Source organism: Sminthopsis crassicaudata, chromosome 1, assembly GCF_048593235.1.
Source record: "Sminthopsis crassicaudata isolate SCR6 chromosome 1, ASM4859323v1, whole genome shotgun sequence".
Lineage (NCBI taxonomy): Eukaryota > Metazoa > Chordata > Mammalia > Dasyuromorphia > Dasyuridae > Sminthopsis > Sminthopsis crassicaudata.
Window position 1 is genome coordinate 114,198,819 of NC_133617.1, and position 23,093 is coordinate 114,221,911.

A 23,093-nucleotide genomic window follows, 5' to 3' on the forward strand; every position below is an offset into this window, starting at 1 on the left:
CCCAAAGTCTTTGTTGTTCATTCATTTCAGTCTGTTTGACTCTCTATGAACCCGTTTGGGAGTTTTCCTGGCTGGAGTGATTTGCCATTTTTTTCTCCAGTAAGGTTAAATGACTTACCCAGAATTACATAGTTAGTAACTGCCTGAGTGCCCACAGTAACATAAATAGAGGAAAACAACTTTGAATTTAGCTTCTTCGACCCCAAATCCAATTCCTCTTTCACCTGTACCCAGGATCTCATAGTTCTTAATGATTTACAAACCCCTTCACATACATTATCTCATTTGATGCCCACAAAAATCACTGAGATAGATAACTGCAGCTAACATTTTATTTCATTTTATAAATAAGGAAAGAGACTCAGAAAAATTAACATGCCCAAAGTCAAAATTGAATCCAGACCTTCTTATTCCAAGCATAAGACAACTCCATTCCCATATTTGACTTCATTGTAGGTAGAGTAGGTATCATGTAGGTAAGAACGTTCACTATAATCTTGGTAGGATTTTTGTTTGTCCGTTTTTCCCACCAAGGAAAAACTGTTTCTAACTCTCTTATATTATATAGTATCTAGCATTTTGCTGGCATGAATATACCAGAAGGGAGTACACAGAACCATTCCCAAAGTAGTTTAGTTTTTTTAATTACCAACCTTTGCACACCCCCTAGTGGCTCTATTGAACCCCACTGTGAACTTTCTGGTCATTTATTCTTGGAGGCTCGTCTGGTCTCAGGCTTCGGTAAACCCACCTGCAGAGTGTGATAACTCCACATTAAATTTCCCACTGCCTAATATTGCACCATTAAAAATGTATTCCTTTGGGTTAGGGCATTGCTAGTTAAGATTTAGTATTAGTTTCTTTTAAAATGCAGGTGCCAGGGAGAGAGAGAGATAGGGAGACCCACAGAGAGAAAGACAGGGAGAAAGAGGCAGGGGAAAGGGAGAGAAAGACAGGTAGGGAGAGACAAAGACAGAGAAAAGGGAGGTGGGAAAGGAGGAGAGAGAGACAAAAAGATACAGAAACAGTCACTGAGAGAGAGGAGGGAGGGAAAGAGGCAGGGGGAGGGGGAGAGAAAGGGAGAGGGAGACAGGGAGACAGAGAGATGGAGGAGGGGAAGAACAGACCGAGACAGAGAGACAAGGAGAGACAAAGTCAGAAGGAGAGAAAAGAGAGGAGGGAAAGAGATAGAAAGGCATAGAGATAAAGAAAGGGAGAGAGGGAAGAGGGAAAGGGGGGATAGGAAGTGGGATGTGGTAAAAAGATTAACAGATTGAGGCTGAAATCCTGGCTTCAAATCCCATTAAATCATTTAATTTCTACAAGATTCCATTTCCTGATTTTTAAAATTGGGGAATTGGAATCTTTAAGGTCCCTTCCAGTTTTAAATACATTCAGCCTACATAATACATCATCTTTACATACATAATGTTATTAAACACATACATACACCAAGTACATATTACATCTTTAAAAGTCATTTACTAACAAACTCAATAGTAGAATGACCTTAGTCAAGTTGTGCCTTGTTTCGAACAATGAGAGTATTGGACTGGATGGCCTCTAAACTCCTTCCACCTCTAAACCTATAATTCTTATGAATTCATTTGTGCCTCAGTTTCCTGGACCATACAATGGGGAGAAAAATACCTACTAGGCATGATTGCCATAAGGACATCTATGTGAAATAGTCTCCACTTTGCCTCTGCCTGGATAAGATGTTCTTCCCACTCAACACCTATCCTAACTAACTCAAATCTTGATGAACCCACCTCTCTCAGCTCCCCTTCTCCCCTCTGATTGCAGAGCTGGAGGAAGGGGATCAAACTCCTCCCAAAGTCTTCATTTATAGAGGGCAAAAACTGGACTCAGCTGACTCCACTTTGATTCTTGGTTTGAACTCCAGGGAATAAGATGTCCATGTGCTAGGTATCCTTTGGTGTCCTATTCTCCCCCAGGCGTCCTTTTAGGTTTTGTCCCCTCTTCCTCTTCCTTGTTGAAGGCAGTAATTATCATTCTTTTTATTAATTGTATCTTCAACACTAAGTACAGTACAGAATGCTATAGATACTTAATACATATTTGTTGGATTTTTTGGAATAAGCACTGAATTTGAAGTAAAAAGCTGAATCAATCTGGGTCAAAATCCTGGCCCTTTTCCTTAATACTTAGGTGAATTGGGCAAGTAATTTTCCTTTTTGTCCCTCAGTTTATTCCTAAGTAGAAAGGGAGGGATTTTGTCACTGACTTCTGAAGCCCTTTCTAGTTCTAAATTTATGACACTATGACTGAATTACCTTTAAGATCCTTTCCACTTCTAAGATATAGTGCTATATTAGTGTGAATTTATTATCATCATTTGTTGTTATATCTTCTTGTGTCACAATTTTATCTGAAACCAAGCTTTACTTGATTAAAAAAAATCTGTGGGAAACATTTGGGTCAAGTAACCCATAGGTCAGTATTGCTGACTTTGGCCTATCCCAATAAAGCTATTTGCTTCTCTGCACCAAGTACTTTGGAGAGAAAACTTTACTCCATTTGTGCTGAATCAGGATGGCATAATACTGTGTGCTTCCATTGTCTTAAATGTGGATCCTGCCTTCTTCTGCATCTTTGCCAACTTCCCTCCTGCTTTTCTAGTGTCCTCCGGGTCACAGTCACTGCTTTCAGGTGGACCCATCAGGCTGCTAAGGAAACAAAGGTTTCCCATTCCCAGGTGTTTCTAAGTTCCATACTGAACAATAGCTTGTAGAGAGTTCATATAAAACCTAAACACAAAAGATCTGCCCCTGCAGTTTCCATAACGCTGATTTCCACTGTCCTGTGTGAATCCCACTGAGCCAGGCTTTCTTAAATTGGCCAGCTCCTATTTTGTGTCAATTCCCTTCACTTCTTTCATAAAGCCTTAAAGCATTTCCCTGGGCTTTTCTACCCTATCCCGGTCTCTCATTTACTGCTGAGTTCCAGTGCTACTTTCTAAACAGATCAGGAATATAGTGAATAGAGTACTGTACTTGAAATCTGGAAGACCTGAGTTCAAATCCTGCCTCAAGCATTTACTGACTATATGACCCCAAGCAAGTCACTTAACTGATCTCAACCCCAGTATAATGATCTGTAAATACAGGATAATAATTGCTTCTGCAATTAAGTGTTATGAAACTTAAATAAGTAATTTGCAAGCCCTCAACATTATATAACTGCCGGCTGTTATTAATAGGAGAAATCCCCCCTGATTTCTCCTCTTTTCTTCTCTTCTTCATGTCTCTCAAATAATCTTGGATTGATGTAACAGCCCTATTATCTCTTCTGATGAATTGGTGCTAATTTGCTCACTTGGCTTGGGACCAGAAGTGGACCAGAATTATAGAGATGGAATGTAAGACAACAAAAGAAGGCAGGGACTTATAAAGAAAGTTAACACAAGAAAAAAAGGGCATGGCATTTGGAATAGAGAAAACCCACTTGGGTGCTCATGCCATTTACTTATGAACACTTTATTTGTGAGCTCACAGCATTGGTATGTAAAGCAGACTCGGGCTTAGGAGATGAAATTATAAAAGGTATAAGTCAGCCAAGGAAACAATGATTGGGACAAATAGTAGCAAGTCTAATGGGATTGGGGGTCAGTGCAAGGAGAGTAATATTGGTGAATAGGGCTCCTGAGACAAAACAAAATGACTCTGAGCAGATGTCATGTCTTTTATGTCCTGGGAATAGAAGCTGTCCTCATATGTTGACTGCCCATATCCATGCCAGCCCATGCTCAAAGAATCGGGAAGGATGCTGGGGTTGGGAGTTGAAAGTTTGTGTTTGAGTCAACAGGGTAAATAAGAGGTGATTGACCTTCATTGATCTTTCTGTCTTTTTATTAATCTAATTATTTTTCTAATGACTCAAGGAGGCTTGAGTAATTAGGAAACACAGTAGGAATCGGGACAAAAAGGAAACATTTCACTAAATAGGATGGAGCCTTCAAACTATTGATCTGATTAGATAATTCACACCCTTTCCTTAGACTAAAAAGGGACCACCAATGAAGGGGCAGAGCCAAGGAGATCGTGGTGGTCTCATGTACCTTTATAATTTTGTTTCATGATGTTACTTGCCTTCATGTATTCTATTTGTTCCAACAAAAGAAAACTTGCTGGTTTTTTTATTAGATTTTATTTTTTTCAGTGAAAAAGAATTACTTTCTCTTCCTTCTATTATTTCCACCCCATTGAAAGAAAGAAAAAAAAAAAGAAAGAAAAATAAAGTCTATGTTATTAAATATGCATAATTGAACAAAACAAATTTCCACCCTTGTTGTTCAGTCATTCAGCTCTAGTACAATTCTATGAGACCTCATGGACTTCTTGTGCATGGGGTTTTATTGACAAAGATACTGGAGGGATTTGCCATTTTATTTTCCTATGTGTACCCTTTTCAGAGATGAGTAACTGAGATGTAAGTGACTTGCCCAGGATCACAAAACTAGTGAGTCTGAGATCACATTTGAACTCAGATCTTCCTGACTCCAAGCTTAGTGCTCTATCTACTATACTACCTAAGTCCTTAAATTCCCACATTGATCATGTTGAAAAAGTACATTTTTTCTCTTTATTTAGATTCCATTAATCTTCTTTTATGTGATAGGTAGCATTCTTTACCATCAGTCTTCTGGAATCACGGTTGATCATTAAGTTGATCCTACTTCTTAAATCTTTTAAAATTAAGACACTTTAGCATTCCATTACTGTCTCTCTGCCACAAGACCTGGAATTAACTCCTTACCTCTGCCTCTTAGAATTATTAATTTCATTTTAGACTTAACTCAGGTGCCATTTCCTATACAACGTTTCTGTTTTTTCTGTAAATTATTTATTTGGGGAAATAATTGATTATTTTTTTTGTTTTGTTTTTTGAAATTTTTAATAATAGCCTTTTATTTTCAAATTACATACAAAAATAGTTTTCAACATTCACTCTTGCAAAACCTTGTGTTTCAATTTTTTCTCCCTCTTGCCCCCACACCCCCATCTCCTAGATAGCAAATAATCTAATATAGCTTAAACATGTACAATTCTTCTAACATATTTCCACATTTATTATTATGCAATGTTTCTTAATTCCCCTCACCTGAAGTTTTCAATACTCTTTCTTTCCTGCAATTATTTTATATTTACATCAAAATGAATTTGTTACATTTTTAAGCATTAATGAAAATAAAACACAATATCCATGTGTCTATTCCCTGTATAGACTGTTAAGGGCTGAGTTTGGAAGGCAAAGAATCTTTTACTTTGCCTTTGTGTTTCCAGCTTAGCCTAGGATCAGAGTAGACAGGCAGTGCTGAAAAGAGAACCAGATTTGGAGTGAGAGATAGGGAGTTTGAATCTTATTCCCGCTCTTTTAACAGGAATAGTTAAATCACTAATTTCCCTGATAACTTAGATTCTCCCCCTTAAATTTGTATTGTATCTTTAAGGTCCCTTTTAGTTGATAAACTGTTTTTGTTGAATTCACTAAAGATGTGCTATTCCAAAGCCTAAATTATGTACTCACAAAAAGACTAATGGATGAACCAACGGAGGAAGATAAAATTGTAAACCGAAGAAATCTTAACTATTTTTCAGCAGTTGTTATTCTATTTGTCAAATTCTTATTAAATATTCAGTTTCTCTTTAAATCTCATATGTGAGTATTTTTGTGCTCAGACATTTATGTGGCACAATGGCCTGAGTGCCAGATTTGTAGTCAGGAATTCAAATCTTGTCTCAGACTCTTACAACATGTACAAATATGACCATACCAATATTAACTTCACAGGGTTGTTATAAATACCAAATAAGGTTACATAAGTGCTTTGCAAAATTTAAAGCATTTATATAAATACTATTATCATCATCGTCATTGTTATTACTTTACTGGCCAAAATCAATTTGATTGTATTCTACTTTTTTCAAAGATAGTTTCTGAAACTACTCATTCAACAGTTGACATCATGATTAAAAGACTATAAAATGATGTTGTGAAAAAAATCTTAAAATTCAGATTGAAAAGGTGTTTTTCTTTAAGAATTACACTGCCACTGAAAATGTTTCAGGACCATGGACACTACCTTCTACCTAACACTAGGGAGTTTCATTGACTGCTTAGACCCCTGCTTCTGTTCTACAGGCTCAATCAATCATTCTTGCTAGGTTCCATCATAGATGTCCAGTACAAGAAGAAATAGGAGATTACCAGTTCTGAACACTTACAGAATCTGACCTGTTGCTTTCCTTCTTAATGGCTTGCAATATGGCATCTGCTGGGAAATGCTAATTACAACAATTAAATAAGGATGTGAATGTAATATTGCTTAGCAACCCTGTTACCTAATATATAATTTTATATAAGAAATAATTTTGTTCAATCTTAGTGTGGTGGCCGGTTTTTATTAAGGCTATAAATAATAATTTGCGTGTATATAGAACATCTTATATCACAATCTCCAACACCTAACCAAAGTAAAATTGGCTCATAATCATTTAATACCTGCTGTGGCACAATGGATAGAGAGGGTCAAGCCTAGAGTCAAGAAGATTCCTTTTCCTAAAGTCAAATCTGTTCTTAGACACTTACTGGCTATGTGACCCTGAGTAAGTCACTTAACTTTATTTGCCTCAGTTTCTTCATCTGTAAAATAAGCTAAAGAAGGAAATGGAAAACCATTGCAGTACCTTTGCAAAGAAAACCCAAAAAAGGGTTACAATCAGACATGACTGAAAGTAACTGAAAACAAAAAGTATTTTCCTATGATCTCCAGTATTACTTCATTCCAACACTCTTCAACCCTATGTGAAACTATAATAGACTTGCTTCTTGTTCACTATAAACAACACTTCTCACCATACATATACTTTTTATCTCCATGCCTTTGGCTTGGTGGCTCCTTGTGCCCTGTACTCTTCTCTTACTTCCATATTTTTAGCATTCTTAACTTTCTTCAAAGTAAAATTCAAGTCTAATGAGATCTTTCTTTTCTTTTTTCTCTTTAGTTCCTTTTTCCTCTTAAAATTTCTTTGCATGCTCTCTGTATTTCTGTACATGACTTTACATCCTCAGTAAAACATAAGTTCCATGATGGCAAGAGACTTGAGTGAGGGAAGGAGATTGTGTCTGTGCAATGCCAAGCATAGTGTCTAGAACATAGTAGGCTCCTAATAAATGTTTGTAATATTGTTGAACTGAATCTCAGTTCAACAGTGGTCAGCATAGAAGATGCAATATACATTTTGGGAATAAAATGCTAATTTACCCTAAAATGCTATTTAAAAATAACAGAAGTATCTTTATTTACAAAAGTATTCATAAAATACTTTCAAAAGACTAAAAAACATAGAGATGTATTAGTCTAGGGAAAAACTAAATAAATTTTGGTATTTTCATATAATGCAGGTTTTGTGAACTAGGGTTGGGGTTAAAAAGCCCTAAATTCAGATTCTCATCACTGACACATATTAGGTAGGACACTTAACCCCTTCATGCCTCAAGAAATTCCCTCAAATTTATTTTCTAAATGATAGATGGGTTTAGTGGAGGAAGTTCTCCTAGGGGGATTTCCTTATGCTTATGAAGTCATAAATTCTTCCCAGATTTGTGTGTGCATGAATGTAAAAAATTGTCATTGTGATATAAGAAATAACAACAAGGAACAGTTTTAGATAAACCTGGGAAGACTTGTATAAACTTTTTCAGACTGAAATTAGAACAAGGAGAACAATTTCTATAATAACAGCAGCAGCAATACAGACATCTTTGACAGGCAATTTCTACAATAACAACAGCATCATCAAGACAGGCAACTTTGAAAGAGCTCTATCACTATAATAAACAACTACAATTCTAGAGGAGCAATGATGACAAAAATAGATAGTGATAGACTTAAAATGCAGGAGACACATTTTTGGGGACATAGCCAATGTGGGAATTTGCTTTGCTTGACTTTAATTGTTACAGAGGTTTTCTTTTTCTTTTATCTTTTTTAATGCAAGAGGAAGAAGAGGGAGAAAAATGGTGATTGTTAATTGAAAGTAATAAAAAAAATTTAAATTAATGTAATAGAATTCTTTGTAACAACAAATAGTTTAGTAAAGTGAAAAGAGCCCTGTGAAAAGATCAAAGAACATAGGTTCAATCATTACCAAATTATTTAAACTAGATGGTTTCTGGCTCTGTATGTCTTCTGAAGCATACAATGAGATGTCATTTTTCAATTATGCCCACCTCCCAACTCTTTGTGGTTCCATTTGTAGTTTTCTTGGCAAAGATACTGGAGTGAGGGGCAGCTAGGTGGCGCAGTGGATAGAACACCAGCCCTGAATTCAGGAGGACCCGCTGTGTGACCCTGGGCAAGTCATGTAACCCCAGCCTCAGAAAGGAAAAAAAAAAAAAAAAAAAAAAAGGTACTGGAATGATTTGCCATTTTCTTCTTCAACTCATTTTACAGACAAGGAAGCTGAGGTAAACAGCATTAAGTGAGGGTAACACAACTATTAAGTATCTGAAACTATATTTGAACTCAGAAAGATTCCAGATTCCAGATCCAGCACTTCCTAATTCCAGATCCAGCACTCTGTCCATTTCCTCATCTAGCTGCCTTATTCAGTGAGATAAAGACTAAGCTAAAATCCTGCAGAGTAAGTCCAGTCATTTATTAGTCATATTTTTAAAAATAAGAAAATGCATTATAGAAAAATGCAAAACTTTTTAAGTGCACAGATAAATTTTGAAGAGAACACAAAACAAATAGTTATTGCTATTATTTTTATACAATTTATGTTGCTATGATATATCTCATCAAAATGTTTCAATAGTCCTGCTTTAATTGTTTTATTTGTAGACTTATTCTGTGTTTCAGTATTTGACTGTGTCAATAATAATGATTTTTTAGAATGATCTCCTCATAGTCTGAAATCATGACTTTGTTTCCTCTAAGCCTCAACAAGGCAATAACGTAGGAAAGACTTAGGCATTTTGGAGAATAAGTAATAAAAAATGACATTAAATAGGTGTAAGATAAAAATAAGATTCAGGCCCTTTTCCCTAGCTGTCTGTTATTTCTATTTCATCCATTATTTGTTTTCCAATATCAAAGTGGGCAGTAGAAAAATATCAACATAAGAGTCTTTTTGTTTCTTTTTTCTTTTTTTTCTAATTGGGAATAGACATTTTGCTTTTTGGCAGAAAAAGAAATTTATCTGAAAATTCAGTACTCAATTGTAATAGTAATTACAATTTCCTATTAAGCCATCTATTAGCAGCCCAGTTGCCCCTTTTCAGAACATCTATGGAAAGAATCCCATGAACACCAAGAAAGGAAGGCTCATTGTAAAGGAGACTCAGAAACCAACCATGGCCCCCAGCCAGATTTCAGATTTTGGTGACTTCCAATTATACTTAACTGCCCATAAAATGCTATATTAATGTGGGTTTTTAAAAAAAATATTCAGGATATGGATTCTCAAGAGTTAAATTCATCTGGAAATCCATTTGTACCAATGTGTTCTCAGGAGGCTGGGTTAGCAACAGGGGCAGGCTTGATGCTATGACTGATTGCCTTCCAGTCATGTACCATTTATCATTCAGACTACCTTGAATAAATCAGCACCATTTATAATTTTCCTTATGATCTCATTCTTCTGCCCACGCCCCCTAAACTGATGTTATTTTGTAAACCATTTATGAGGATCTTGTTGATGACTAGTATAGCAGCTCTGGCAGAATGGAATGATTCTTATCTACAAAGCTAGAGAATTTGGGTTCAAATCCCAATCCCAGCTTAGATATTTACTTTATGAAGTGTGGCAAGTCACAATTCTCAGGGCCTCATCTGTAAAATAAAGAAGTTAGACTAAATGACCTGAGGTCCTTTCAACCTCAAAATCTACAATTAAATGTCATTAAATTATTGGTTAGAGAAGAAGGAGTGTTTTGGGACTTTAATTTTCTTTCTTTCTTTCTTTCTTTCTTTCTTTCTTTCTTTCTTTCTTTCTTTCTTTCTTTCTTTCTTTCTTTCTTTCTTTCTTTCTTTCTTTCTTTCTTTCTTTCTTTCTTTTTTTTTGCTTAGCTTCAGATAACAATTAGAAATTAGACTTCCTTTTTTCTGGCTCATAAATGCCATCTTTCCTTGGGAAAGTATTTTAGAAACATAAAATTAGACCTAACAGAAATCTTAAAAACTAATTCAACATCCTCATTTTACAGAAGAGGAAACTGAGTCCCAGAGAACTTAAGTGATTTACTCAAGCACAAACAGATAGTAATGGAGGCAAGATCTGATCTCAGATTCTTTAGTTCCAAAGTCCATTTTTCCCCATTATATTGTACTTGCAGCCTGTTTAGTGGAGGCGTTTGTGGCTGTTGTGATTCATTTCCTTCCACAAGTAAGAAACAGATGGTCATATTTTCAAAGATATAAAAATAACTTTAAAATTTTAAATAATTAAAATAAAATTAATGACTATTCCAGAAAAGCCCCTTGTGATTTGCTGTGGGATTACAGAAACATATTAAATATCTGCTCCTGGAAAAACATGAGATAAACAGAAAAATTCAATTCATTTAAATAAAAGTATATTTAATAGGCACTGTGGACACAACAGAAACCCTGCCCTGGAAAAGCTTATTGTCTAATTTATTGGATATAACATATAAACAGATAGATATATGAGGTACACAAATACATTCAAAGAAATTTGGGGAAGAGGGGAGAAAAATATCCAGAACAAGCACAGAAAAGATCTCCTACAGGAAGGAGACCATGACTCAGCCTTGAAGTGTCTATTAAACAAAAGCAAAGAGAAACAACAACTAGTTGCATATGTGAGATTGCAAAACAAATTCTGATGAATGGATGGGAAACCTAGTATCTTCCAAAGCAACTTATTCTGTCCCATAAGAATCTCATCTACAAAATCTGAGTTTATTTAGTTATTGCCTGAAGATCTTCAGTAAGTTGAATTTGTCCAACCATTCTCAAAAGCAATTTTTAAAAATTAATTTTATAATTATACATTTTTTGACAGTATATATGCATGAATTTTTTTTATAATATTATCCCTTGTATTCATCTTTCCAGATTTTCCCCTCTCTCCCTCTACTCTCTCCCTTAGATGACAGGCAATCTCATACATTTTACAGTGTTACAGTATAACCTAGATATAATATATGTGTGCAAATCCAATTTTCTTGTTGCATGTTAAGTATTAGATTCTAAAGGTATAAGTAACCTGGGTAGATAGACAGTAGTGCTAACAATTTACATTCACTTCCCAGTGTTCCTTCTCTGGGTGTAGTTATTTCTGTCCATCATTGATCAACTGGAAGTGAGTTGGATCTTCTTTATGTTGAAGATTTCCACTTCCATCAGAATACATCCTCATACAGCATTGTTGTTGAAGTGTATAGTGATCTCCTGGTTCTGCTCATTTTTTCAGCATCAGTTCATGTAAGTCTCTCCAAGCCTCTCTGTATTCCTCCTGTTGGTCATTTCTTACAGAGCAATAATATTCCATAGCCTTCATATACCATAACTTACCCAACCATTCTCCAATTGATGGACATCCATTCATTTTCCAGTTTCTCGCCACTACGAAAAGAGCTGCCACAAACATTCTCAAAAGCAATTTAAAAAGCACACTAAACTAGATGTCAATATCTATCTATATTTACATCTGTAGGTATATTTATGTACATATACATATTTGAATATGTATGTATACATATAGCTATATGTATATGTACATATCTTTGACTATATTTACATGTGTATACATATATGTTTGATACATATACACATGTAAATATACATTTATACGTAAATAATATGTATATATCACTCTTTTGTACTTACCAAAAACTGGAAACAAAAAAATTAAATTAAAATCAAAAAATTGAAAACAATGACAGGGAAAAAGATAAATAACTTGCAGGTCAAAGATTATTATTGTGCTCTAAACGTTAACCAATATGAAGAAAATGGAGAAATTTGGAAGACTTTTGTGAGCTAATGGTGAGGAAAGCAAGAAGAATCAATGGGAATATTCTCTACATTGACCTCCAAAATGTAAAGGAAAACATGAATAACATCAGGACTCTGAGAAGCATCTGGAAAGACCAATCTTAACTATAGAGGAGTTAGGATGAAATCTCTTTCCACCTTCTTAGCAGGGCGGTATAGACTGAGATTTACATACTCAGTGTAATTTGTATAGTTTTATTTTTCTGTTCTTGGGGAGGGAAGAAAGGAAGAGGGAGTAGATAGAGTTCTTTTAAACATAAGAACAACAATTAAAAAAAACTCTCTAAAACTAAAATAGAGCTATGAAATATAGTCACGTAAGCACACATAAAAAGATCTGCAGTTACGAAGAGCTTATTACCCTATAAGGCAGTCAGTTTCACATCTGGACAACTGTAGCTATTAGGAAGTTTCTTTTACCTCAAACCCAAATCTGTCTCTTTGCAAAGTAACAAATTCCACCCATTCATTCTAGTTCTGTTCCCGGGACCTTTTTTTTTTTTCTTCTGTAAAATGAAGGGATTCCTGTATGATCCTTTCTCTTTTTAATGATCTATAACTTGTAATCACCCAAGATTACCCAGTAAGCTAATATTTATGTGTCTCCAGTGAGGGCGGTCCTTTTTATCCTTCAAGATTCGAATTTACCTTAAGAAAAGCACACATCAAAAAAAGACATTTAAAAAATGTAGCCATAATCCTGGGCAAGACTTCACAAGACCAGCTTGTTTTTAGTGTGTTTTGCTTTCTTTTAAATCCTGAGGGGAACAGGGAGTGCCCCTCCAGCAAGTTCTCCCTGGGGGAATTTGTAGAAGTTGTATGTGATTGGACAGAATAGAAAACTGTGAAGATTGAGCACAAGTGAACAAAATATAGGTGAAGGTCCATATGTTCAATTCAGAGATTTTACCAGTGGAGCTACTTAGATGGTGCATTTGACCTGAAGACAGGAAGATCTAAATTCAAATTTGGCCTCAGATTCTTACTAGCTGTGTGATTCGAAACAGGTTGATTAACTGCTATTTGCCTCAGTTTGCTCATCTAATAAAATGGGGATGATAATAATATCTACCTTACAGGATTGTTGTGAGAATAAAATAAGACATTTGTGAAGCACTTAGCAAAGTGCGTGGTAAATAATAAGCACTTAATAATTTTTTTTTAACTTTTCTTTACTCCCTTTACTCTTTACTATCTTTACTCCCCTGACTCTTGTTTCCTCTTTGGTAAAATAGGAATGACAATTGAACCTGTATCTCAGGGTTATTATGAACTCAAAAATGAGACAATATTTATAAAATACTTTGCAAACCTCAAAGTCTATGTAAAAGTTAGCTAATGATAATAATATTTACTATAATTATTATCAGTTGAGCAAGACCGTATTCATTCATCATCTACTCTTTCATCTTGTGTACATCTTTTTTTTTTTTTTTTTTTGGCAAGGCATTTGGGGTTAAGTGGCTTGCCCAAGGTCACACAGCTAGTAATTGTTAAAGGTCTGAACTAAAATTTGAACTCAAGTCCTCCTGACTCCAGAACCAGTGCTCTAACCACTGCACCATCTATTGACCTCTGTACATGTCTTTCAAACCTCTAAAGTGCATGAGTTCCCTGTGCATCTACGTTATTCATTTCAATCAATTTCTCCCTTCTTCCCCTCTTTGGAAATTTTTGTGTCTTCAGACTTCCATTTTTGAAGTGCCTTCTGGGCTGATTTTCCTGAATATCCAGCTATGGAAACCTACCTAACCTTAACCTAAACCCACAGAACTCTGTTCTTCCACTATCTTGGCCACTACTCTACAGGAGACTGGGTAAATCCCTGATTCCAGGCCTTGTAGGATCAGAGCAAGACATGCTACCTTTATTTGTTTCACAGATCCCTTTATTAGTCCGGTGAAATCTACAGACCTCTTCTCAGGATATTTTTGTTTTTAAAGCTGAAGAAATGTTAGTGAGAGGTTAGGGAAAATAATATAATTTTTTTTTCCCATCCAAATTCATAGATACCCTTGAAATCTTTCCATAGATCCCTTTGAAGTTTGTGGACCCTAGAATAAGAATTCCCAGATTAGAAGAATGTAAATTTAAAGCTGAGAAGGAACAAAGGGTTATCTGGAGCAGTGTTTTCATTTCACAGGTTTGAAAGCTGAGAGTGAGGTAAACTGTCTTGCTGGAGGACCTTTAAGGGCCTTTCCACTTTTAAGTCCTCTGAAAGTCTCAAATATAACATTTCTGATATGTACAAGTATCTTTTTCTTAAGTATTGCTGAATCATTTGCAATATTGACCTTTAAAAGTCCTACAGCTTTAGAGAAAGTCCTCTTTTCTTTACATTCTTCTAAGTTTAACTTGGCCTTAAAATTTCCAGCAGTTTTTCTCTTAGCTCCTGGCTCAGGCTTTATTCTTAGCATAAGAAACTCAGACAAATTCCTGTGCTGAAATCCACTTCATCTTTCCCCCAAATACAATAGACACTTTCCTTCCAACACTTTGGGGTACTGTGTATATGTGTGTTTAATTTCTCAGAAAGCAGGAACTATTCCATGCCCCCCCCCCAAAAAAAAAACAAAAAACACTCACACTTAAAGAATCTGCAAACCACAGCTCTTCAGAGACTCTTTAGTTATTGACTTCTGAAAATTTTATATTGCAAAAAAAATCCTATTTTAACATGGGCATGAAAGAATTTTTAAAATTATAGAATCAAATTATCACTTGTAAAAACACATACAAAGTATTATTTTATATTTAGATTTGCAAAGGAGAATGAAATGTTTAATGAACTTTATAGATGGACATGGAATCCATAGGAATATGATGTCCCAAACCAGATTATTTAGGTACATGCTAGGCCATCCCATCAGCTTTGCTAGCTTGAGATCAAGAGATTGTGATATTTCAAAGGGGATTATCTTCTACTGTAGATGGGAAGTTAGGATCAGGGATGAAAGGGTCAGAGATGGTGAGTAACTTGTTTGAACTTCCGAGTGGTAAAGTAAATAGAGCAATCTGTGTCTGGGGTCAGAAAGACTTGAATTCAAATATGATCTCAGACAATTCTTGCTGTATGATTTTGGGCAATTGACTTATTCCATTTGCCTCAGTTTCTTTCATTATAAAGAGGCAGGAAATAATAGTACCCACCTTGAAGAATTGTTGGAAGGATTGGATGAAATGATTTTATAATGTATAAAAATATATTGTAAAATATAATATTTATAAAGCACTATGCTAAGTAATTTACAAATATTATTTCATTTTATCCTCACAATAACTCTGGGTGATAGATACTGTTATTATTTCTATTTTACAGTTGAGGAAACAGAGGCAAACAAAAGTTATGTAACTTGCCAAGAATAACATAGTTTTGAAGTGTCTGAGGTCAGTTCGAACTTGCCTCTACATCCAATGCTTTATCCATTACAGCCCTAATATACAGTGCTTGTCATACAGCAGGTACTATATAAATGCTAGTTTATTATTATTATTGCCATTAATATTATTTTAACTGAAAGTAGCAATATATATAGCTACAAGAGATACAGACTTTTTTTTTTTCATTGCCAAAGTTTTATTCTAAAGCTCTTATTTTGGAATCTTAAATCACATAAAAACCCCATGTTTCCTTGGCAAGTCACTTAACTCTGATTGCTAAAACAAACAAACAAAGAGAATATAGACTTACTGGGGAACCAGGAGAGAAAGATGCTCACCTACATAATAAAGGGGATCTAGGTAGCTGGGCAGAGGTATCTAGATAGGAGAAAAGTAAATAATACTCAAAAACTCTCTTTAAATATTTGAAGGAGTGTCTCAGAGAAAAACAATGATGCCTGTTCTTCTTCCAGAAAGAAGAACTAGGAATAGTGGGTGGCATCAGACACTATGATGGAGCTAAAGTTATAAGATATGCGTCATTTGTAATCTGTTGATCATGGGTTAGTCAAGCAAGTCAAGCTTCTTCCTCTATAAAATAGGATTGTGATAATACATTTCATGACAACCCAAAAGGGTCATTATAAGAAAGGTGGTTTATAAGCTTTATAAACTATAAAGTACCATAGAAATGGGATTATTATTGTTTTAGATTTGTGTAAAAAAGTTGTTTTTTTTTTTTTTTTTTAAACAATTAGAGATGCCTAACCATGAAATGGTCTTACTTGTGAGGTAGTGAACTCCCCATTGATGGAAATATTCGGCAAGAGACTTGATTAATGTTTGCTGGGGGATGTTGGGGTAGAGTTAGTAATGATTCCACTGTTTGGTGAAAGTTAAATTGTCAGCTCTAAGGTTATTTTCAGTTGGGAATTCTAGTCAAAGGGAAGGAAACAAGCTTTTATTAATCTCTTACTGGATGCCAGATCCTGTGTCAAGCATTTTATAAGTATCTCATTTGATTTTCACAACAATCCTGGCAGGGAGATGACATTATTAGCCTCATTTTACAATTGAGGAAACTGAGGCAAAATTAGGTTAAGTAACTTGTCAAGAGTAACATAGCAATTAAGTGTCTGAGGTCAGTTTGAACTCATACTTTCCTGACTGTAGGCTTAGTGCACTATTCACTGCACCACCTAGATGCCTCTAAGATCTCATGATTTTAAAATTTTTATTTTTCAGGAAAAATCTGGACTATCATACCTCCCAAGTATGTAATTTATACAGACATATGTCATTTATTCTCAGAGTTAAAGTATAAAGCAGCTTTTCTTTCCTCATTCAGAATAGCTTAGGGACATTATATGAAAAGAGGAAGTCTTTCTATAAATCTGGGTTTATTTTTTCTTTTTCCCAAATTCAGATTGGTCCATTCAGGTCCTGGCAAAGGATCACTGCAGGCTGGGGTGGATCTGTCATTTGCAACTAGGACTGGTACCAGGCAAGGAATTGAAACCCATCTCTTCAGAGCTGAGACCAGCAGGGACCTCTCTCAGTGGACAAGAAGCATCGTTCAGGGCTGCCATAATTCAGCAGAACTCATAACTGAAATCACCACCTGTGAGTATCATTGGCTAGGTCACCCTAGATAGGGTAATGGAGAAGACCACTGGAATGCCACTCTGTCCCTAAAAAGCTTCCTTCTCTGACCCACTTAGATGGCCAAATCTCTCATTTTAGAAATTATTATTATTATTATTTGCTGAGACAATTGGGCTTAAGTGACTTGCCCAGGGTCACACAGCTAGGAAATGTTAAGTGTCTGAGGTCAGATTTGAACTCATATCCTCCTGACTTCAAGGCTGGTGTTCTAGCCATCTAGCTGCCCAAAAATTATTATTTTTAAATTTTTTACTAGATCTGTATTTTCAATAAGCCTAGGAAATTGATGTACTATTTCCTTTACCAAAACAGATCAAACATTCCCCCAAAATGCAGAGCACAGTCATCTGGATCACTGAGAGGTTAAATTACTTGCCCAGAGTCATACTGTCACCATTTGTCAAAGGCAGGTTTTAAACTCATATCTTTCTGACTCTGAAATCAGCTTCCTGCCTACTACTTCACCATAACTCCACTCCTTTTGATTTTTTCTGTTAAAACAGAAATACCTCCTAGGAGTGTAACACGTGGATTTAACCATTATTATAGAAAAATAAAGGAGAATTTATATAAAGGATAGAGTATTGGACACTGTTGGAGACTGAATGAAGGAGACCTGGATTCCAATCTTACCTCCTCTACTTACATGTAGTTTCAAGCAACTCAAATAACCTCAGTACTCCCTAGCTGCCCCTACTATTATTAGTTGCTTAATATGTGTTTGTTGACTTGGTCTGAATCAAAGTTGTTTGATATAGTAGAAAGGATGCTATATTTAGAATAAAAAGACCTGGTTTCAAATCATGGCTCTGTTGCCATATTTGATCTTGGACAAATCATCTTTTTTGAAGATTATTCATCTGTGAAATGAAAGATTTGAGATTAGATGCTCTAAATTCCCTCCCATCTCTAAAACTCAGATACTGACTTGAATAGACAAGCTGGTTTCCAAGGCCTGTCTTGTCCATCTCTAAAATTTTGTAATACAACTTGTTGACACTTTAAGTTCAATTAGTTTATCCCTTATATTCTAGCAGATCAGCCCCCTGAAAACAAGGTCCTTTCAAGAAGGAAATCTATAAAACTTGGAAGATTCTGACAACTTTGTTTCAAAAGAAGAAAGGAAATGAAATGATCACAAACCAAGTCTGAGACTTGGTTTTCTCACTAAAAATCAGTTTCCACAGCCATCCCTTAATATGGGGACTCCCTTCCCAGAATCTCTTACTTAAAATTAAAATTCTTCCTTCTAGGTTTCTATAGTCTTTGCAAACAAAGGTAAAATTAGCTGCTTTGCAGAATTTCCACTTATGACATTGTTGGGATAGAAAATTAATGTCTCTCATTCCCTTCACTGCACTCTCTACAAACCAACAAAAAAACATTATGTACTATCTCTTTTGAAAACCTTTTGGGATTCTCCTTTCAGCTTTTCATTTATGATAATATTTTGTGCCAGGGCACGTGCGCACACACACACACACACACACACACACACACACACACACACACACACACACCAGAGATTTCAAAGTGTGAGCTGGAAAAAGCTTATGCCACCTGAATCTTAAGTATCAGGAAATTTTATTTCATCAGAGAATCCCAGACTTTCTTAGCTACCAGAAGTGCTACAGTGAATAGAAGGAGATGAAGATGCTTAATGGAGCCATATTTCGTTTGCCCTCAACGACTTCTCAAAAATCTTACCCCTCCTCCTCAAACTCAATTTTGAATGTCACAGGCAGGAAGAATAATCCTGTTGTTCCCTTAGAACTCTTGTCAGTTGGAGATCAAGACCTAAAGTAATTTGCTTTTCAGTTAATAAGGAGAACTTGGTATATTTATAGCTGGTGAAGGTTTGCAAAGTGCTTTTTATTATAGCAACTGAGGGATCGTGAAAAGAGCACTGGCTTTGGAGCAAAAGGACCGGATTCAAATTTGGTCTCTGACACTAGCAGTGACACTTTTCAGTTTCCTCATCTATAAATTGAGGGGTTTTGGACTATAGGGCCTCCAAGGTCCCTTCCTTGAAGTCCTATGAAGTTGGACAAGTCTGGTCTGGATCTGTGATTTGACTGGTATTAAGAATTTCTAGTATGAGAAATTCTTCCCAGCAATAAATATAAGCAATTCATTTGTAAATTTGGAGAACAGTCAGTACACTGAAGTTATGTATCTATTATCACAGTCAGTATTTGTTGGTGACAACACTTGAATGTAGGTATTTCTGACTCCAAGGATGGCCTACTTATCCACTATATTACACTTCCTCTTGTGAAGAAAGAAAGAAAAAAAGAAGGAAAGGAGAAAGGGAGGAAAAAAGGAAGAAAGGAAGGAAGGAAGAAAAGAAAGAGGGACAGAAGGAAGGAATGAAAGAAAGAAGGACAGAAGAAAGGAAGGAAGAAAAGAAGGAAGGAAAGAAGGAAAGAAGGAAGGAAGGAAAGAAAGAAGGAAGAAAGGAAGGAGGGAAGGAAGGAAGGAAAGAAAATTTATTAAGTACTTACTATGTGCTGGATACTATGCTTGGCACTTTACATTATTATTTCATTTAATATTACAATATTATATATAATATTACATTATGTATAATTACATTACAAACAACATTACAACATTTTCTCATTTGAACCTCACAACTGTTTGAGGTAGGTGTTGTTATTATCCCCATTTTACAGTTGAGAAGACTGAGGCAGATAGCAGTTAAGGAACTCCCCCAGGGCCACACAGCTGATAAGTATGTGAGGGCAGATTTGAATCCAGTTCTTTCTGATTCTAAGACTATATTGCTTAGCCACAATAGCCGACTGCCTAGCAAATAATATCTGTTGTACAAAATGGTTTGAAAAGCAAACATTCATATATTTATTGTCCTTTCCCAAGCATCTGGATTTTAAAAAGTTGACCATGTAAAAGCAGCCTGAAATGCCATCACCTACTTCTGAGTCACATGGCCAAAATTTTTATTTGCCCTTTGCTAGCACAAAATCAGCCTCTCCATTACAAAGGGGTGGAGGAGGAATGGGTTATTTCAGTAAAAATGGGCAATATTATGGAAAGCTTGTTCCAAGTTTATATTGTTCCAAAGGGAGACATCTTACATACAACAGAATAGTATACAACTGATCGTTCACTGCTGTAGCAATGGTTTTTTTCCCCCATATCTGAGATGGCCAAGTAGGATAAATCAATAAAATAATATACACTATGGCTGATTTATTTTTTGATAAATTATTTAAAATATTGATCATTAGTTCACTTTCAAGTCATTTCCCCCAACCTTGCTCAAAGATAATTCCATTTCTGGACAGTGACAACCTGAGTTCTCACCTTGTAATCCTAACACATTTCTAGATAAATAGACTCCTGCTGGTTTTTTGGAGGCAGAAGGACAGTATAAATAAGACATCCCAAATGGATTGGAACAAATATATTGGGTGCACTGGCTCTGCCATTTACAAGCTGTGTGACTCTAAGCAAATAACTTAACTTCTCTGAGTTTGTTTCCCAATCTGCAAAATCGAGATAATATTTATACTTTCTTTTTCCCCAAATGTTTCTGTCACTTTATGGATTGTAAACTGCTTTCCAGCATTATCCCATTTGATCCTCACAACAATCCTGGGAGGCAGGTGCCTTTTTTATTCTCATTTTGCATAAGGAAACTGAGGCAGACAGAGGTTAAGTAAATATCTAAGATGAGCATGAAACACTGATTTTTTTCCAACTTCAAGTCAATTGCTCTGTAAGATGAGGTAAAATGTTTTATAATCCTAGAATACCATGTCAGTGTAAAGTATTGTTAAGATTCTGTTCAGATTTTCAGAATATAAAAAAAAAGTTTCCCTAATGTCTGTTTGTGAGACTGCCTTTCAAGAAAGGTTGATAGTGCTGCAAATGTCAAATTACCTCTGAGTTTGGCTGTGGCCCAAAAGGCCATTTGAGCAGATTTTCAGAGTAGGGCCATAACATAGATAGATTTTTAGTAAGTACAGCTAGGAAATGTTTATAATATTCTCTCCCATCTATTTCTCCCACTACTCCTAGCAAAATGAAAAAAATTTCCCTTACCTGTAATTTCATCTGTTTGAGCACTTTATTTATCATGCCATTGAATCTTCTCTTTTCATATGATTTTTGTTCTTCCAAAAGTAAGAAAAGAAAATTATATCTAAAGAGTAGATCTTTTAGTCCTATTGGAGCCAATATATAATAGTAGAAAGATTATTGGACTGGGAGTCAGAACATGTGATTTCAATACTCTATGTTACACTATAGTATTGCCAATATTATTTGGGGGAAGTTATTTTACTTCACTAGGCCTCAATTTCATTATCTGCAAAATGGGTGCATTGGATTAGATCCCAGGCTCACTTAAGGGAATTGGAACTGGGGAGACCTAATGGTGGTCTTCAAATATTTGAGGTATTTTCACGTGGAATAGAGAAAGAATTAAACTGGTTTGGTTTGGCCCCAGAAGACAAAACCAAGAACACTGGATGGAAGCTGAAAAGAGGAAAATTTATGTTTGGTATAAAAGAAAATCTCATGATTATTAGAATTATTCAAAAGTGGGATGGCATTCTTTATAAGCCAATAATTTCTTTTTGCTGGAGATCCTTCAAGCAAAGGCTTACAAGCAAATCAGGGTTGTGGCGGGTATTATTTTTCAGGTATATGTGAAATGAAGTCCTTTCCAAATCTGAGATTCTAAAATTGAGATCTGCAAGGGACTTTAGAGTCTAAATAACTGGTCCAACCCCCTCGTTTCAGAAATGAAGAAATCGAGACCTGGGGAGGAGAAGTTGACTTGGCCGGGGTTATCTGTGTGGCAAGTAGGGGAGCCCAAATTCAAACAGAATTTTTTTGAATACCCTAGACAATCTCCAAGGTACCTTCCATTTCTAATATCCTTTGGCTTTCTAATCTTTTCAATGTAGGGTATGAAACCTAGGGGTGACAAAAATGACAGAGGAAATGTGAAACGTTGAACGCCTGAGGAAGTGTGTTGCCCTTATTTGGGTTATAAATTTGTTTCCTCCTTGTCTTGCAGCATGCACATACAAAAACCAAGAGTGCCGTCTGACCATACATTATGAGCATGGATTCTCCATCACCACTGAGCCACAGGAGGGTGCCTTTCCCAAGACAATTATTCAGGCTCCTTATGAAAAGCTCAAAATGTCTTCAGATGATGGGATCAGGATGCTTTATTTAGACTTTGGCGGAAAGGACGGAGAGATTGTAAGTAACTTCATCATCAATATGGTCAGGGATTCATTTTGTTATCATTTATAGTCTTAAAGGCACAGTAGATAGAGCAATTGGACTTGAAGTTCGGAAGTCTGCATTCAAATTCTTCCTTAGATACTTACTATGATCCTGAGCAAGTCACTTAATCTCTGTCAGCCTCCGTTTCCTCATTTGTAAAATTGGGATAATAAAAACACTTCCCAGGGTTGTTGGGGTCTAAGAAGATATTATATGCGAAGTGCTTTACAAACCTTAAAACACTATATAAGTGCTGGTATTTATTGAAAACTTGGGGGGGAGAAAAAACAAAAAAAAATTTTAAAAAGAAAACTTGTGGGAAGAGGAGGGGTGTCCTTTCTGGTTATGTTTGTATAACTGTCTTTGTTTAAGACTTCATGTATATCTTGTACTTTGGTTAAAAAGATTCAGAAAAATTTGAAGTAAATGATAGAATTCCTTACACAGTCAGTGCAAATATTGACTAAATTTGATCTCTAAGCTTTGTGTTTGTGATGTGTGCCAAAGTAGGTGAAAATTTGAGCATATTAACAAATAAAGTCAAAATTTGTTTGCTTTTAGCAACTAAAGACCATCCAGTTGTGTAAAGAGAGTTTTTAGTTTCTTTCAGTTATGGTTTAGAGAAAAGGGTGTTGGAGGGAGTGACAAATTCTGAGCTCGAGTCCATTTGCTACTGTTGTGATTAAATTTGTGAAAACATTCCACTTCCCAACCCCTGATGTCAATT

At 35.6% G+C, this 23,093-nt stretch overlaps 1 protein-coding gene across 1 annotated transcript in view; it reads left to right on the forward strand.

Annotated features, from left to right (window-relative positions):
* The window catches only part of SNTB1 (syntrophin beta 1), a 316,488-nt gene that overhangs the window by 287,783 nt on the left and 5,612 nt on the right, over positions 1 to 23,093 (forward strand). Inside the window, exons 5-6 of the mRNA XM_074266474.1 lie at positions 16,860 to 17,056; positions 22,149 to 22,339. Coding sequence (XP_074122575.1) covers positions 16,860 to 17,056; positions 22,149 to 22,339 — 388 coding nt within the window. The remainder of the gene's footprint in view (positions 1 to 16,859; positions 17,057 to 22,148; positions 22,340 to 23,093) is intronic.